This window comes from Manis javanica, chromosome 10 (genome assembly GCF_040802235.1).
Source record: "Manis javanica isolate MJ-LG chromosome 10, MJ_LKY, whole genome shotgun sequence".
NCBI classification, from domain to species: Eukaryota; Metazoa; Chordata; class Mammalia; order Pholidota; family Manidae; genus Manis; species Manis javanica.
Window position 1 is genome coordinate 72,102,018 of NC_133165.1, and position 20,050 is coordinate 72,122,067.

At 35.7% G+C, this 20,050-nt stretch overlaps 1 protein-coding gene across 14 annotated transcripts in view; it reads right to left on the minus strand.

Annotated features, from left to right (window-relative positions):
* Positions 1–14,322: 14,322 nt before the first annotated feature.
* Positions 14,323–20,050, minus strand: part of KCNC2 (potassium voltage-gated channel subfamily C member 2) — a 218,077-nt gene continuing 212,349 nt past the window's right edge. For 2 of the 14 annotated variants that reach the window (XM_036999509.2, XM_036999503.2), the window contains exon 5: positions 14,324–17,477. In XM_036999509.2, coding sequence (XP_036855404.2) covers positions 17,341–17,477 — 137 coding nt within the window. In that variant the 3' untranslated portion in view covers positions 14,324–17,340. The other 12 variants (XM_073213332.1, XM_036999527.2, XM_036999543.2 and 9 more) reach the window with 10 other exon arrangements.

Consider the following 20,050-nt stretch of genomic DNA (forward strand, 5'->3'; position numbering starts at 1 on the left):
AATGGGGCTTGAAGTCAGCAGAAGGATGGACATAATAAAGATCAGAGAAGAAATAAAAAAATTGAGAAGAATAAAACTACAGAAAAAATCAATGAAACCAAGAGCTGGTTCCTTGAGAAAATAAACAAAATAGATAAGCCTCTAGCCAGACTTGTTAACAGAAAAATAGAATCAACACACATCAACAGAATCAGAAATGAGAAAGGAAACATCACGACGGGCCCAACAGGAATACAAAGAATTATTAGAGACTGCTATGAAAACCTATATGCTAAGAAGCTAGAAAACCTAGAAGAAATGGACAACTTCCTAGAAAAATACAACCTGCTAAGACTAACCAAGGAAGAAACACAAAATCTAAACAAACCAATTACCAGTAAAGAAATTGAAGAGGCAATCAAAAAACGACGCAAGAAAAAAAACCCTGGGCCAGATGGGTTTACCTTGGTATTTTATCAGACATACAGAGAAGATATAATACCCATTCTCCTTAAAGTTTTCCAAAAAATAGAAGAGGAGGGAATACTCCCAAACTCATTCTATGAAGCCAACATCACCCTAATTCCAAAACCAGGCAAAGACCCTACCAAAAAAGAAAATTACAGACCAGTATCCCTGGTGAACATAGATGCAAAAATACTCAATAAAATATTAGCAAACTGAATTCAAAAATATATCAAAAGGATCAAACACCACGACCAAGTGGGATTCATCCCAGACATGCAAGGATGGTGCAACATTCGAAAATCCATCAACATCATCCACCACATCAACAAAAAGAAAGACAAAAACCACACGATCATCTCCATAGATGCTGAAAAAGCATTCGACAAAATTCAACATCCATTCATGATAAAAACTCAGCAAAATGGGTATAGAGGGCAAGTACCTCAACATAATAAAGGCCATATATGACAAACTCACAGCCAACATCATAATTAACAGGGAGAAGCTGAAAGCTTTTCTTCTGAGATCGGGAACAAGACAGGGTTGCCCATTCTCCTCAATGTTACTTAACATAGTACTTGGGTCCTAGCATTGGCAGTTAGACAAAACATAGAAATACAAGGAATCCAGATTGGTAAAGATTAAGTTAAACTGTCACTATTTGCAGATGACATGATATTGTACATAAAAAATCCTAAAGACTCCACTCCAATACTACTAGAACTGATATGGGAATACAGCAAAGTTGCAGGATACAAAATTAACACACAGAAATCTGTGGCTTTCGTATACACTAACAATGAACTAATAGAAAGAGAAATCAGGGAAACAAATCCATTCACAACTGCATCAAAAAGAATAAAATACCTAGGAATAAACCTAACCAAAGAAGTGAAAAACCTATACCCTGAAAACTACAAGACACTCTTAAGAGAAATTAAAGAGGACACTATCAAATGGAAACTCATCCCATTCTCTTGGCTAGGAAGAATTAATATCGTCAAAACGGCCATCCTGCCCAAAGCAATATACAGATTTGATGCAATCCCAATCAAATTACCAACAACATTCTTCATAACAACATTCTTCATTCAATAACGAACTAGAACAAATAGTTCAAAAATTCATATGGAAACACCAAAGACCCCGAAAGCCAAAGCAACCCTGAGAAAGAAGAATAAAGTGGGGGGGGGGGGATCTCACTCCCCAACTTCAAGCTCTACTACAAAGCCATAGTAATCAAGACAATTTGGTACTGGCACAAGAACAGACCCATGGACCAGTGGAACAGATTAGAGACTCCAGACATTAACCCAAACATATATCGTCAATTAATATTCGATAAAGGAGCCATGGACATGCAATGGGGAAATGAGAATCTCGTCAACAGATGGTGCTGGCAAAACTGGACAGCTACATGTAAGAGAATGAAACTGGATCACTGTCTAACCCCGTACACAAAAGTAAATTCAAAATGCATCAAAGACCTTAATGTAAGTCATGAAACCATAAAACTCTTAGAAAAAAACATAGGCAAAAATCTCTTGACATAAACATTAGTGACTTCTTCATGAACATATCTCCTCAGGCAAGGAAAACAAAAGCAAAAATGAACAAGTGGGACTATATCAAGCTGAAAAGCTTCTGTAACAGCAAAGGACATCATCAATAGAACAAAAAGGTACCCTACAGTATGGGAGAATATATTAGTAAATGAAAGATCTGATAAAGGCTTGACATCCAAAATATATAAAGAGCTCATGCACCTCAACAAACAAAAAGCAAATAATCCAATTAAAAAATGGTCAGAGGAGCTGAGCAGACAGTTCTCCAAAGAAGAAATTCAGTTGGCCAACAGACACATGAAAAGATGCTCCACATCACTAGTCTTCAGAGAAATGCAAATTAAAACCACAATAAGATATCACCTCATACCAGTAAGGATGGCTACCATCCAAAAGACAAACAACAACAAATGTTGGCGAGGTTGTGGAGAAAGGGGAACCCTCTTACACTGCTGGTTGGAATGTAAATTAGTTCAACCATTGTGGAAAGCAATATAGAGGTTCCTCAAAATGCTCAAAATAGATTTACCATTTGACCCAGGAATTCCACTCCTAGGAATTTACCCTAAGGATGCAGCACTCCAGCTGAAAAATACAGATGCACCCCTATGTTTATCACAGCACTATTTACAATAGCCAAGAAATGGAAGCAACCTAAGTGCCCATCAGTAGATGAATGGATAAAGAAGATGTGGTATATATACACAATGGAATATTATTCAGCCATAAGAAGAAAACAAATCCTACCATTTGAAACAACATGGATGGAGCTAGAGGGTATTATGCTCAGTGAAATAAGCCAGGCAGAGAGAGGCAAGTACCAAATGATTTGACTCATATGTGGAGTATAAGGACATAGAAAAACTGAAGGAACAAAACAGCAGCAGAATCACAGAACCCAAGAATGGACTAACAGTTACCAAAGGGAAAGAGACTGGGGAGAATGGGAGGGTAAGGAGGGATAAGGGTGGGGAAGAAGTAAGCGGGTAATATGATTAGCATGTATAATGTGGAGGGTTGGGGAAAGGGGAGGGTTGTGCAACACAGAGAAGACAAGTAGTGATTCTACAACATCTTACTATGCTGATGGACAGTGACTGTAATGGAGTTTGTGGGGGAGACTTGGGGTAGGGGAAAGCCTAGTAAACATAATGTTCTTCATGTAATTGTAGGTTCATGATAACAAAATTTTTAAAAAAATGGAATTTTATTAACTGTAGGAACGAAAGTGTAAAAACATAACTGAGCAGCAAAACATGTTCCCTATTAGTTACCATAATAAAAACTTAAAGTGTTTATTTTCATTTTATTTATTTATTATTGGATTAAAAATTTTTTTTGGTATCATTAATATACAATTACATGAACAACATTGTGTTTACTAGACTCCCCCCATTATCAAGTCACCACCACATACCCCATTTCAGTCACTGTCCATCAGCGTAGTGAGATGCTATAAATCACTACTTGTCTTCTCTGTGTTGCACAGCACTACCCATGCCACACTCCTACATTATGTGTGCTAATCGTAATACCTCTTTACCCCCTTGTCCCTCCCTTCCCACCCATCCTCCCCAGTCCCTTTCCCTTTGGTAACTGTTAGTCCATTCTTGGGTTCTGTGATTCTGCTGCTATTTAGTTCCTTCAGTTTTCCTTTGTTCTTATACTCCACAGATGAATGAAATCATTTGGTACTTGTCTTTCTCTGCCTGGCTTATTTCACTGAGCATAATACCCTCTAGCTCCATCCATGTTGTTGCAAATGGTAGGATTTGTTTTCTTCTTATGACTGAATAATATTCCATTGTGTATATGTACCACATCTTCTTTATCCATTCATCTACTGATGGGCACTTAGGTTGCTTCCATTTCTTGGCTATTGTAAATAGTGCTGCGATAAACATAGGGGTGTATATGTCTTTTTCAAACTGGGTTCCTGCATTCTTAGGGTAAATTCCTAGAAGTGGAATTCCTGGGTCAAATGGTATTTCTATTTTTAGTTTTTTGAGGAACCTGCATACTGATATCCAAAAAGGTTGAACCAATTTACATTTCCACCAGCAGTGTAGGAGGGTTTTCCTTTATTCACATCCTCACCAACATATTTTGTTGATTGTCTTTTGGATGTTGGCCATCCTAACTGGTGTGAAATGGTATCTAATTGTGGTTTTAATTTGAATTTCTCTGATGATAACGATATGGAGCATCTTTTCATGTGCCTATTGGCCATATAAATTTCTTCTTTGGAGAAGTGTCTTTTCATATCCTCTGCCCATTTTTTAATTGGATTATATGCTTTTTGTTTGTTGAGGTGCATGACCTCTTTCTATATTTTGGATGTCAACCCTTTTTGGATATGTCATTTATGAATATATTCTCCCATAGTGTGGGATGCCTTTTTGGTCTACTGATGGTGTCCTTAGTTGATAAAGTCCCACTTGTTCATTTTTGCTTTTGTTTCCCTTGCCCATTGAGATATGTTCACGAAGAAGTTGCTCATATTAATGTCCAAGAGATTTTTGCCTATGTTTTTTTCTAAGATTTTTATGGTTTCATGACTTATATTCAGGTCTTTGATCCATTTTGAATTTACTTTTGTATATGGAGTTAAACAATAATCCAATTTCATTCTCTAACATGTAGCTTTCCAGTTTGCCAACAACAGCTGTTGAAGAGGCTATTATTTCCCCATTGTATATCCATTACTCCTTTTTCATATATTAATTGACCATATATGCTTGCATTAACGTCTGGACTCTCTACTGTGTTCCACTGGTCCATGGGTCTGTTCTTGTGCCAGTACCAAATTGTCTTGATTACTGTGGCTTTGTAGTAGAGCTTCAAATTGGGAAGCGAGATCCCCCCAGCTTTATTCTTCCTTCTCAGGATTGCTTTGGCTATTCAGGGTCTTTGGTGTTTCCATATGAATTTTAGAACTATTTGTTCCAGTTTGCTGAAGACTGCTGATGGTATTTTGATAGGGATTGCATTGAATCTGTAGATTGCTTTAGGCAGGATTGCAACTTTGACAATATTAATTCTTCCCACCCAAGAGAATGGGATGAATTTCCATTTATTAGTGTCCTCTTTAATTTCTCTTAAGAGTGTCTTGTAGTTTTCAGGGTATAGGTCTTTCACTTCCTTGGTTAGGTTTATTCCTAGGTATTTTATTCTTTTTGATGCAATTGTGAATGGAATTGTTTTCCTGATTTCTCTTTCTGCTAGCTCATCATTAGTGTATAGGAATGCCACAGATTTCTGTGTATTAATTTTGTACCCTTCAAATTTACTGAATTTAGATATTAGTTCTAGTAGTTTGGGAATGGATTTCTATGATTTTTTATGTACAATATCATGTCATCTGCAAACAGGGACAGATTGACTTCTTCCTTACCAAGCTGGATGCCTTTTATTTCTTTGTATTGTCTGATTGCTGTGGCTAGGACCTCCAGTAGTATGTTGAATAAAAGTGGGGAGAGTGGGCATACTTGTCTTGCTCCCAATCTTAGAGGGAAAGCTTTCAGCTTCTTGCTGTTAAGTATGCTGTTGGCTGTGGGTTTGTCATATATGGCCATTATTATGTTGAGGTACTTGCCCTCTATGCCCATTTTTTGAGAGATTTTATCATGAATAGATATTGAATTTTGTCACATGCTTTTTTAGTATCTATCGAGATCATCATGTGGTTTTTGTCCTTCTTTTTGATGTGGTGGATGATGTTGATGGATTTTCGAATTTTGTACCATCCTTGCATCCCTGGGATGAATCCCACTCAATCATGGAATGTGATCTTCTTGATGTATTTTTGAATTTGATTTGTTAATATTTTGTTGAGTATTTTTGCATCTATATTCATCAAGGATATTAGTCTGTAGTTTTCTTTTTTGTAGTGTCCTTGCCTGGTTTTGGTATTAGAGTGATGCTGGCTTCATAGAATGAGTTTGGAAATATTTCCTCCTCTTCTATTTTTTGAATAACTTTAAGGAGAATGGGTATTATGTCTTCTCTAAGTGTCTGATAAAATTTAGCAGTGAATCCATCTGGTCCAGGATATTTCTTCTTGGGTAGTTTTTTGATTACCGATTTGATTTCATTGCTGGTAATTGGTCTGTTTAGATTTTCTGTTTCTTCCTGGGTCAGTATTGGAAGGTTGTATTTATCTAGAAAGTAGTCCATTTTTTCTAGGTTATCCAGTTTGTTAGCATATAGATTTTCATAGTATTCTCTAATAACTTTGTATTTCTGTGGTGTCCATCATGATTTCTCCTTTCTCTTTTCTGATTCTTTTTATGTGTGTAGATTCTGTTTTTCTCTTAATAAGTCTGGCTATGGATTTATCTATTTTGTTTATTTTCTAAAAGAACCAGCTCTTCATTTCATTAATTTTTTTCTAGTTTTTAATTCTTCTTAATTTATTTATTTCTTTTCTGATCTTTATTATGTCCCTCCTTCTGCTGACTTTGGGCTTCATTTGTTCTTCTTTTTCCACTTTCAATAACTGAATTTAGACTATTCATTTGGGATTGTTCTACCTTCTTTAAATAGGCCTGGATTGCTATATACTTCCCTTTAAGAACTGCCTTCACTGTGTCCCACAGAAGTTGGAGTGTTGTGCTCTTGTTTTAATTTCTCTCCATATATACCTTGATGTCTGTTTTAATTTGGTTATTGATCCATGGTTTATTTAGGAGCATGTTGTCAAGCCTCCATGTGTTAGTGACCTTCTTGTTTTCTTTGTACAATTTATTTCTAGTTTTATACCTTTGTGATCTGAGATTTTGGTTGGTACAATTTCAATCTTTTCGAATTTACTGCGGCTCTTTTTGTAGCCTTGTATGTGGTCTATTATGGAAAATGTTCCATGTGCACTTGAGAAGAATGTGTATACTCCTGCTCTTGGGTGGAGAGTTCTGTAGATGTCTTTTAGGTCCATCTGTTCTAATGTGTTGTTCAATGCCTCTGTCTTCTTACTTATTTTCTTTCTCATTGATCTGTCCTTTATAGTGAGTCGAGTGAATTCATTACATTCTATTTCCCCTTTTAATTTAGTTAGTATATGTTTCACATATGTAGGTGCTCCTGTGTTGGGTGCATAGATATTTATAATGTTTACATCCTCTTGTTGGATTGACCCCTTTATCGTTATGTAATGTCCCTCTTTGTCTCTTGTGACTTTCTTTGTTATGAAGTGTATTTTGTTTGAATCAAGTACTGTAACACCTGCTTTTTTCTCCCTATTAGTTGCAAGAAATATATTTTTCCATCCCTTCACTTTTAGTCTGTATATGTCTTTGGGTTTGAAATGAGTCCCTTGTAGGCCGCATACAGTTGGATGTTGTTTTTTTATCCATTCAGTGACTCTATGTCTTTAATTGGTGAATTCAGACCATTTACATTTAGGGTGATATTGGTAGGTATGTACTTATTGCCATTGCAAGCTTCCTTCTGGTAACGAAGGTTCAAGGGTAACTTCCTTACTATCTAAGAGTCTAACTTAACTCACTTTGTATGCTTTTACAAACACAACCTATAGGTTCTTTTTTTCCCCTGCTTTTCTTCCTCCTCCATTCTTTATATATTAGGTATCATATTCTGTACTCTTTGTCTATCTCTGTTTATTACCTCTGCTGACAGCTATTTAACCTTAGGAACACTTCCATCTATAGCAGTCCTGTAGTGATGGTTTGTGGGAGGTAAATTCTCTCAACTTTTCCTATCTGGAATTTGTTTAATCCCTCCTTTAAATTTAAATGATAATCTTGCCAGATATAGTATTCTTGGTTCAAGGCCCTTCTCCTTCATTGCATTAAATATAACATGCCACTCCCTTCTGGCCTGTAAGGTTTCTGCTGACAAGTCTGATGACAGCCCAATGGGTTTTCCTTTGTATGTGATCTTATTTTTCTCTGGCTGCTTTGAATAGTCTGCCCTTACCATTGCTTTTTGCCATTTTAATTATTATATATCTTGGTGTTGTCCTCCTTGGTCCCTTGTGTTGGGAGATTTGTGCACCTCCATGGCCTAAGAGACTATCTCCTTCCCCAGATAGGTGAAATTTTCAGCAATTACTTCCTCAAAGATATTTTCTATCTCTTTTTCTCTCTCTTCTTCTTCTGACACCCCTATAATACAAATATTGTTCTGTTTGGATTGGTCACACAGTTCTCCCAGTATTCTTTCATTCTCAGAGATCCTTTTTTCTCTCTGTGCCTCAGCTTCTTTGTATTCCTCTTCCCTAATTTCTATTTCATTTATCATCTCCTCCACTGTATCTAATTTGCTTTTAATACCCTCCATTGTGTTCTTCAATGATTGAGTCTCCATCCTAAATTCATTCCTGAGATCTTGAATATTTTTCTCTACCTCCATGAGCATGTTAATGATTTTTTTTTTGAAATCTCTTTCAGGAAGATTCATGAGATTAATTTCATTTGAATCTTTCTCAGGTGTATTCATAATTTTGCTTTGAGTCAGGTTCCTTTGATGTTTCATAATTTATCTGTGGAGCTCTCTCATGCCCAGAAGCTCTACTCTCTGGAGCTGCTCAGTCCCTGGAGAAATGTCGGGGGTTGCATGAGAGCAGTTTTCGTGCTTGGGGGGAGGTTAGAGCTGTTTCCAGCTTTCTGGCTGCTATGCCTGTCTCCACTGCCAGAATCAGTGGGCCGAACACACAGGTGTAAATCTCTAAGCTTTGTGTTTGTAGCTGCTGTAGGCGGGGCTTCCCTCTGGCTGACCTGATACCAGGGAAGGGGTTGCAGGCATGCAAGCCTGAGCCTGGCACAGGCTAGCCAGAAGGAAGACACAGCAGTCTGTGTATCATGGTAGGGGGCCTTGGAGCTGTTTAGCCAGTCAGGGGGATGGAGCTCCTGAAGATTGTTTAAGCTCCCATCCTGCTGGGCAGAGTGCATCTGTACAATTTTGTCTGCCTATCCTTTCTCCTGAGCAGTAAGCTCTGTACAATCCTTGCCCCTTTAGCAGCCCTCTCACTGTTAGGAAGTCTCTCAGATTGCCCACCCAGATCAGTCAGATATGAATCCCTGTTTTCCACAAGCAGCTGGAATCTCCATCTCTCCAGGTATTCCACCTGTCTTAGATTTCCAACCCCACTAAATCACCAGAGCACCATGCAATGTAGGTTCAGGCTCCCAGAGCTGGTCTCCAGGGCTAAGTGTTCCGCAGTCCCAGGCCTCCACTCCCTCCCTGCTCTGTTTCTCTTCCTCCTGCCAGTGAGTTGGGGTGGGGGAAGGGCTTGGGCCCTGCCATGTCATAGCTTTGGTACATTACCGTTCCAAGAGGTCTGTTTTTTTCTCCAGGTGTATGCAGTCTGGTGCAACCTTCTTTCCTGTTGTTCTTCCAGGGTTAGTTGTATTAATTATAATTTCATATTATATGTGCTTTTAAGGAGGAGGTCTCTGTCTCACCTCTCATGCTGCCATCTTTAATGCAATCTCTCATATGGTTTTCTTTTAATAGAGACCAAAAACTGGTGCAAATACATTTTATACACATCAAAACAAAATAAATCCAATACTATTTTATGTTTTTAAAGTCATTAGTTCATTCTGAAAGCATTTAACTTTAATATTAGTGGAAATGTAAAGAAAGGATATTTCTTGGTCAAAACTGAAAGAAGAAAATAAAAACAGGGCATCTAAGAGCAAGTTGCTAAATTCATTCTTCCCTTCAGAATGTGAAAATTGGTCTCATTTTCTGACTTCTTATTATGCATGCAAATTTTTCAAGGTCACCAGTGAAAAGAATGTCTAGTCCGCTTGAGCAGAATTTATTCTAACAGGGTTTATGAAGCAGAATTATAAAATTATTTCTTTAAATTTGACTTGTCTTTTTCTTAATTTCATACTAAATCATCTTTAGACAATATACATTATTTGCTGCTTTATTGTATGTCTTTTTTTTGTCTCTGTATATTCAGCCAAGTACACAAATATGTTTTTTTTTTCATTACCTTAGATTCTGAGTCTTTCCATCAGCCTTTCAGTCCAGAATTCCCATCATTTTATAAGCTTCCTGCCAACACCCAGTGTGATAAGGTGCAGCAACTTCAACAGGATAAAACATAATATAGAGCATTTAAACTAGTGCCCTTGGCTTCCAGAGAGACCAAAAAAACTAATAAAATGTGAACTCTTGAAAAAAAAAAAGAAGAGAAATATACAGTCAATCCTCAGGTACTGACTTTATGTTTAATCCTTTGCAGTAAAGTTATAAGTTTGGTTTTGTTTTGTTTTTGATCAGCAAATTAAGCATGTATTTAAGTAACAGGGATTTTCTTGGCCATTGAGAAATAACTGGTTTTAAGTACATTTTTAGATCCTTGTTAAATGATATCAAAAGGAAATAAATGAAAACACTGAGAACATTGATTAAAGAAAGGTTTCAGGAACTGCCACATTTCAAATTATATAAGAATGCTTTTCATATGGTAGTATTTTAATGTTATTTCATGTTCACTATTCATTACTCAAGATAAATGTAAAAGTTTTATTATTGCCAAAGAATTTTAATCATTTTGGTGAGATGATAACTCTTCCTGGTTGTTAGGAAAAGTTTTAAATGTTAACCAAATTTAACAAAGAAGCAAAAAAATTATTTTCCCTCCAAAATAAGTTACTTGATTTGAGTTACATGGAATGTCCTTAATCATTTTATTGTTATGAGAAATACATTGAAAAATGAATATAATCTATGGGTTTCCAATACATGCACACTATTTTATAAACAATGGTACATCAAGTTTGATTCCAAATTTGAAATGATTCCAAAATGAAAAAAAGAATTTCCTAGTGAAGATACTTGGCTAGTCTGCTAGTATAAGACTAGCTAGCCCTTAAGGATAAGTAGGGATAAGATATTTATAAAATCTGTAAGTGGCTCATTTCTATATTTGGAACTTAATGAAAGATCACTAACAAATGATCATTGCCAAAATACATGAAACTGATATATTTAATCATATGCATAAATTTAATCATATGCTTTTTCAAATTATAATGAAGCTAAGAAAATTGTCCTGATAATATAAATTTCATTTGTTGGTGATGAATAAAACCTTACATGACTACTGGAAAGTAGTTTTTAAAGTATGGTCATAATTTTTTCATATTCTGTAAGCCAATAATTCCATTCTGGGAATAAGTTTCAGGAAAAACCTCTCCTGTCAAAAAAATCAAATAAAAATGGATAAACACAAAATGATCAATACTTTTTGATTTGTAATAGAAAATAGGAGAGAGAAATAATGAATGCTTAGGGAAATGGCTATGCATAGAACTTCAACCTAGTGAGATATTATGCACCCTTTTAATATTTTAATTGCTACTACAGTGCATCTATGTGGAAAAACATATGACTAGTAAAGAATGCTCTCCTGCTGTATGTCATTTCAAATACACATCTTACATTATAGGTCAGGGTAGACATCAGAAACACCTGTATAGGATTGTTTGTTCTTTGTTTTGTTTCATTTGTTAATAATTCATATGCATCAGATTAACTTTTTAAAATAATTGCATGTCTAGGCCTCATCCCCAGAGATAATTTCAAAAGGTTTAAAGCTGAGTAGAGCCGTCTGTATTTTTAAAGAGCACCAACAATTTGACAGCTGCAGAATAGGAGAAGATATCCACACACTAGATGGGGTTTATCAATGGCAGAGATGATGACTTATTTTTGCTTAGCTGGGGTGATTCTTTGAACACACTACATGAGCAAGAACAGACTGACGCTAAAAAGGTAAAAGGCCAGTACACACACACATTAGTCTGGAATGTTGTGGGAAGTGACAGGGGCAAGATGGAAACCATACGTTCTACTCTCTTGTTAACCATTTAATATTATAAAACGAGAATAACAAAAGGGAAAAAGGAGAATCAACAAAACAAAACATTTGGTCTGTGGAGTGGAAAATACGTTATTATAGTTAACCTTTTTTTCGTTTTATTGATTTCTATAAGAGTTTTTCCTTTCTTTTGTGAGAAAAGAAAAATCCCTCCAAACTTTATTTTTAAAAATAAAACATCCACTAGTTGATGATCAATTAACATATTTATACCTTGAACTGGAACAGCAGATTTATAAATAATCCATGTGTAGCATATATGATCGACAATAAGAACATGAATTAGAACTGTAGTTTTGCTAACTATGTAGGAGACTAAGAAATTAGTGTAAACTAACATACTCTTACCATATGATCCAGTAATTGTGCTCTTAGTATTTACTTAATGAATTGAAAATTTCTGTCCACACTAAAACCTGCATATGGATGTTTATACCAGCTTTATTCATAGCTATGAAAGCTTGGAAGCAACCAAGATCTCATTTTTCAGGTGACTGGATAAACTGTAGTGCATTTGGACAGTGGAATATTATTGAGTATTAAAAAGAAATGAGCTATCAGGCTGTGAAAAGTTGTAGAGAAAATTTAAAGCATATTACTATGTGAAAGAAGACAATATGAAAAAACTACGGGCTGTATAATTCCAGTCATATGACATCTGAAGAGGATAAAGCTGAGGAAATGGGGAAAAGACCAGTGGCTGCCAAGGGTTAAGGAGAAGGGAGGGATTAATAGGCACCACAGAAGATTTTTAGGACAATGGAACTATTCTGTATGATACTACAGTGGTGGATACATATCATTATACAGTTATTAAAATCGTAGAATGCACAATGCCAAGAGTGAACCCAAATGTAAACTATGGTCTCTGGGTGCTCATGCCTCTCTAGGTTCATACCTTGTAACAAGTATATCACCATGGTGTGGGATGCAGACAGTCTAGGAGGTTGTGGAGGGGGTTAGGGGGTGGATAGAAACTGTACTTTCCACTCAATTTTGTTGTGCACCTAAAACTGCTCTAAAAATAAAGTCTATTAAAAAAATAAGCATTAGGTTACCTGGGATTCTAGATGAAGGTCTCCATAGCCTTTGAAGATCTTAGGGTTCAAAATCCATATTCAGTGGTCCATTGCTTTGGCATAACAGTGTGACAAATACATTCAGTTAAATAGTTTAAAATTTAGACAGTGATGAAAAACAGCATATCCTTGAAACAGAGTTAGTTTAGGGAAAAACAGGAAATGATATAATTTAGAATCAATATAATGATACTGATTCCATGTTAGAGAAAATCAGTATGTATCTATAGTTTAATGATGTTGAAGTGCCTAATCAATTAATTAAATTTAGGGAGGGGATATTGGAAGGGAGACAATTTATTTCAGTAAGGAAAAATTTTTAAGCAAGTATTTTAATTATCATAAACTGCTAGGGATTTCAATATTTTAATAGATTCATTTAGCTCTAAATGTCTTTAAGCATGTTATAAATTCTCCAGAGTCCCTATAACCTTTTAACATATTGTCTCTTTCTAAGATAAGCTCACTATTGCTATTCTATTAGTTTGTTTTGTGATTTATTTCAAAGATTAAATGAATAACTTCACTTCTCATTCATGATAATTTAATCTTGATTTTTTAAATCAACATTTGATGGCAATTATCATTTACTAAAATGCATTCATTCCCATTCCTACAGATTATTTCCCTTTACTGTAAGTCTACATGTTGACACCATTGTTAAAAACATTTTATCGGTAATTATGTTTAGACCTAGTCTCTTTTCTGAGCTCAGTTTCTTAATAGTCTTGCAATAACCAACTCAATGTCAATTTTAGACATAAAAAAGATTCTGTTGCTGGATGGTGGGGAAGTGTTGGATTCACCAACCTTATTTCTCTTTTTCATTTTATCTTTCCCCTAATCCTGATGATTTCATATAATTTTACAGGGTAAATTCACACACAACCCCACAACATAAATGGAAGGCCAACCATGTGTGGTGTGCTGCTGAAACAGAGGTCCACCACCCAAATGTGAGACAGAAGCCATCTTCACAAGGCATTTGTAAAAGGCTCAGTAAATATTCAAACCATAAGAAACCATGGCAGGGAAGATTATCTGTGGCAAGAATATAAGCAAACATCTCTGACTCTCTGATCCTTAACTTTACCACCAATAAAATGAAAACAAAACATATTCCCTTCCAGAAGTACTGTGATGATAAGTTGGAAATCAAGTGAAAATCAGTATTAGTCATAAAATTCCTTGTCAATATTAGATACCATAATAACTAATAATTAGGAAGAACACTGGCTACATGCCTTGAAATCGGAAGTTATGTGTGGTTATTAATCCTTGCATCCCAAATTCTTTATTCCATGTGAGTGTCTGGGGTATTGTGCAGCGTAAAGAACAGTAAAACCTGTTGAAAATTCCAAAACAAAGAGAAGAGCCAAGAAAAGAATAGGAATAATTTAATCAGATAGAATTCAAGTTTATCCCCAGCTTATTTGCCTTTTATTCATCGTTCAGTTGGTTACATTTCATTGGTTATCACCAAGGTTGTGCATGCACCTTGAAATGTTCACAAAAGGTCTACAACATGGGGGTTCATAATCAGGTTATATGTTATATTCAGAATCCCAGGGGAACTAATAGAGTCTGGAAATATTGATTAAGCAAGATGAAGAATTCTTATACAATTTCAACTACAAGAGTTTAAAAGACAAGTACAAGCTTCATTTGCCGCAAAACTCACAAAAAAGTGATTGAAGAATATCTCTTTATGCAAAATATACATTTTAGGATATAATTTGATTAATATTCTACTATATACTGACATTGCTCCTTGATAATTTAATAAAAAAATACTTGCATTGCCAGAATTTTATCTTCTGTAATATTTATAATTGAGGTAACAATGACAAAAGACTTAAACTATGCGTAATAGTAAATGAGTTAAGTCATAATGATTTTCCAGAATTAAACAAATACATGACTTAAAAGATCTGTTTTGATAGGTAGGCACTGAAAATTTCACAAAATGGTATGACAAGCTGATAACATATGTGGTTTATAGGAAAAGAATATATAGTCAATGTTCACGGATTCAACCAACACAGAAGAAATAAGGAAAAGTAAGACAGATCTATACTACACCAATATCATTGCCTTGTATGATTCACAGCACGATCTACTGCAGGCCCATGGGGTTAATTCACAGAGGTATGGACCTTAGTTGAAGCTTCAGAGATGTTGATCATGAATTCGGCTTCCTTTGATGTGAGATGGTCAAAGCTGTTGACCCATGCACACGTGTTGGTATTTACAGTTGTTTCATGGACACTGGCCAGTCCACAGGCAGACCTCTCATATGGGAAGCACCAAATGAGTTCCAGCCACCACTTCTTGATAAGCTCTAAATGCCTCATGAAGATGCAGGGACCTCTTCCAAGTGCAACCTGCTCATGTCAGGGCACATTCAGCAGCAGAAGTCTGTTTCCAGTACAGTCCTTGGTATGGCTAAATTCCACTGTCCCTTTTTCAGCAGTCAAATATCCATGATAAATTCTGTACAACACTGCAGTCAATAACAGCAGCACCAGACAGTATATTAATTCCTTTACCATAAAGCTATGTGTAATTATCATTTTCTATGTGTGGTGTTATCAAAAAGATCACCGAATCTCTGAATATCAGATGTGTACGTCTGGATAAATACAGTGCTGTACAAGATCTCTGACATGCAGCTCATGCTCTAGGACTTGGTGATATAGAGAAATACATGTGATATGGCCAATAATAAAAATGACAATTGTCTTCCTAACAAGAGTAGATATGAGAATTAGGATTTAATCAACAGTCTCTAGGATTCTCAATGCCTTAGAAATACTATTCATCCCTCAATTTGGATTTGGCATTTCTCTTCCCTCACATGCCCAAGACAGCAGACACATTATTACTGCATTCACAGGGGTGTGTAAACAGAATTTATCCCACTTGGACTGACTAAGACTCCCTAGGGGGTCTGTTGGAATGTAGTGATAAATGCTGGTTGCTGGGGTATGGAAACAGACACTGCAGGCAACCAAATGCACTGGTGATATTTCTGCTTAAATCCTGCTTATCAAAAAGGTTCACAGTACCGATTAACTTAGGTAGTCTACAGGGCATCATTAATTCACACACAAAGCAGAGAGGCTGTTCCAAATAGCAAAGAAGGCAGGAGGCAGGGAAGAAGACCCAGAACTAAAATCCTGAACATCTTATGAAGGTATTTCTGTGCTTCATGGAGACAGATGGCATATACAGTTCAGACAGGGAGCTAAGACAGACACACAGACAGAACAATGTACAGGACAAAGCACCTGATTAAACACTGCCTGAAAATCTGATTAATCCTGTGAGTCAGAAATTAACGCTGGTCAAGAAAACCTCCTTTGAACAACAATACTTTTTGACGTTTGCACAAAAATTGGTAAATAAAAATAAAGGAAGGGGGTAAAAAAGACACGAGAGCTTTGGGAGATATTTGGCACTCTGCCACTGAAAATAATGACAAATCCTGGGATTAAAAAAAAAAATGACTCTAGTACCAAGCAGCAATTCCTGACTAAACGATGCAAGCCTGGCTGGCAGTTACCTTTCTCTCATGTTTTGTGCCTTCCCCAAGCCATTAAGTAAGAGATCTGGCCTCAGCTTGCGTGTAACCAGTAATGACAACCTCTTTGCAGTTATCTGTGTGCAAACAACCAGAGACATTCAGAACTCCAATACAGCATTTTTGAAGAAAAGTAAGTCAATCAGGAAATTAAACTATTTAAAACAAATATTTCTTTCAAAGAATAAGGAAAAAAATATATCAAAGAGTAACTCGCCCTCCCTGCCCCACAATTCAACATGCAGAACAGTTGGCCAGTTCTTTCCTATCATCAGGATGGTTTGATGCAAGCACACATACCGTGAGCCATCCACGGTCCCCGAATTCTGTGACATCGCTTTCAGGTGATAGACACAAGATGGTCCATATAAATGAGCTAACCAAAGTCATGTTGTGTGCAATCAAGAGAGGATCCCAGACATCTTCAGAAGGGTTTAGAGAGTCACAAGAAATGAAAGTCCAATGAAGTGATTGGCATTTGGAAGCACACTGTTTTAAATGTATCTCCCTGAAGATATGTTTATGTATTAGTGTACTGGCCAATATCTGACACTACCTGTCATTTTATTGCAAAAGGAGACCAGGGCAATTAATATGGGGACGGAGTAGCGCTACTTTAGATAACCTTTAAAGCCAGGATAAGATTTGTTAGCTACCCAAATGTAGCATTTCTGACTTCAAATGGTAGTAGCATGCAGTATTTATACTGTATTAATGGAGCTTGGAGTAACTCTACATTTAGGTATTTTCATTCTTGGGTAAACAGTACTTGAATTAATACAATTTAGCCGACTGATGCAGTTTGGTTTACAAAATAGATGGGATGGGAGATCGAGAACGCCTCAGAGGACAAGGAGAGTTGTAGGGTGATGTTACTGGAGAGAGCCTCAGAGCATTGCCTGCCAAGCCCGCTATGTTGTTTAAGCTTCTGGATTTTTCATATCCTTTCATGAAAAAATGCACAGACATCAGTTGAAATCAACCAGAAAACAGACACAGACAAAGGATACCATGCAGGGTAATCAAAAGTGCTATTTTGAGCTCAAAGAAGATTTTTTTTTTACAAAGAATTCAATATTGAGACCATTTATAACTAAAAAAAATGAAGCTCACTATAGATGTCATTCCCAAAAGATTAAACCAGCTATCACAAATTATAGTTGCAATACTTCAAAATCTATTTTTTCCTAGATTATAGCTTGTATGGATGTAATTTTGGCATGTACAATACTGGAAATCTCTTAAGAATTTGGCAAAGCAAACCTGGGTAATATTTCTAAATTTCACAACATGTTCCTGAAAAAAAAAGCATACTATTTTTTCTTTTCTTTTCTTTTTTCTTTTTATTTTTTGCTATTTACTGAGCTAATAAAGCATACTGAACTCTAAGTGGCTGACTCTTTTTCCAGAATATTTAACCTTGCAGCTTTATAGTGTTAAAAGGATGACTCTTAAATAATGACATTTGATGCCATTATCTAGATGATGTAGAATGAATGCCTGTTTCTAATTCCTTGGATTAAAAATAAAAGAAAAAGGAAAAGAAAAGAAAATGAATGAAATACAAATTGAGTCATAATTTCAGTAAATTAAAGTCTCAACTTGATTATATGATGTTCTCAACTGACTCCCCCATGCCAGAAATTGAGAAAAATTTCATCTAGATTCACCTTTTCTTTCTATTATCTCGCTTTCTAATCTTTCGTTCATGACTGTAATGGACTTAGAATAAAAAATCATTCTCACAGGCTCTAACCCAGTGGTTTTCCTTAGCTACTCAAACAATCAATGTCACCTTTGAAAGTGTTCATACACTGTAGCATTTTTTATTAGAAAAGATTAGAGGCGGTTAAATGAGGTGGGGAGCACCTAGTATAAAAGTTAAAAGTGAACTGTCTAAAAGCAGAGCAACTATTGACTGGAAAATTTATACAGCTCAGGAAATAAATGTTTTGACAGCTCTGTTGAAAAAAAGTGTTGTAGAGCAGGAAAATGAAATTCTTTTTTGCACAGCCAGAGCTGAGCAAGTAGGTGCAATTCCAGTGAACTTGGTGCATCCCTTAGACTTAGGGCACAGTCCTTGGGTTCTGATCAGCCCTTTGTGTGCTTGATGACAATATAAGAAAAAAATGGGCTTTCTGTAGTTTCCTCATGTTCCTCTCAGCTGCTTCTATTTTTAGTTCTATATTTCCATGAAACTTCTGGGGAAGAAGCCAATGGTATCTCTCCTCCTTTCACTGAAAGAGGAGAAGTGAATCAAGTGATTTAATGATTTTTGATTTATGAGCACCTAGGACAAATACGGATATGAATTGAAATAATAGCACTACTGAGCTGGACTGCATAGGACCCTCTCTCCCCATATACACACACATAAACTTTCAGCAGACTTGATGACTTCTTTGAGAAAATTTATGTCATCCACCAACTATTATAAAGTTCTCTAGGACATAATTTCTGCTAATGAGAGAACTATCTGCCAATATGTTTTGTTAGTATTCTGAGCTATAAAACATGGGAAGTTATATATTTTGTTCTACTCTGGTGGATGATAGAATAGTTAATAAGAGAATGTCAAATAATTAAAAAAGTACTGCAGGTAATTTACCCTTACCTATGAATCTTCATGTGCCTGAAGGGCTAGTTCTTACTGATTTTCTATAAAGTCATTGGAAATATGACTTGGAAGATTTAATATATTTAGGAAAAATAATTTAGCCTAGTTGACTGTGTAACTTAAGAATGTAAACTGCACTATAAATATTGATTCAGTTTGATTAAAAGCAAACTGGTGAATATGCATGAACAGTAGGGGCTGTGAATATCTATAAATCCTTCTTGAAGAAATTTACATCTTTTCTCCCATAATGCCCAAGCTCCCTACAGGGCCTCCAAAACAGTGAAAATCTGTTTGACGGTTTTATACTAAACACACTAGCTATATGTAACTCTTGATTGTATTTCTAAATGTTCAGTCATTTTTCTGAATAACAGTTTTTGCCATAAATATTAGCAATTCTGTTTATATTCCCTTTATTTTTAATACTTATAATTTCAGTGTTCCTTTGAAAAGACTTCCTTTCTAATTAAGCAACAGGCATTTAATTAGTAAAATTATAAGTTTTGCATATAAATACATTTTTCTTTATTTTGCAGGGTCATTTCTAATCAGATTTGACATAATTTTGCCTACCCAAATTTTATTGACTGGAATGGCTGAAAATATATTCATAAAATAAATAATGTTGAGCCGAAAAAATTTAAATGCATGGTTTGCATTTTATACAGTTTGTAAGAGCATACGCTTATTTGGGGCAATATTGAAATTGCCTATCCATGTACTATCTGTCAATGGGTATGTTTACATTATAGTTTAAAACAAGTAAGTAGTTTTACTTTCCTAAACACTATTGCATAAATAAAAACACAGCTTCTAAGTATTGGGAGTTCTCTTTAAGGAATTCTTAAGTTTTCTCAATGTATGCCTAAATAAATTCACATTTGTTGGGAGAAAAAG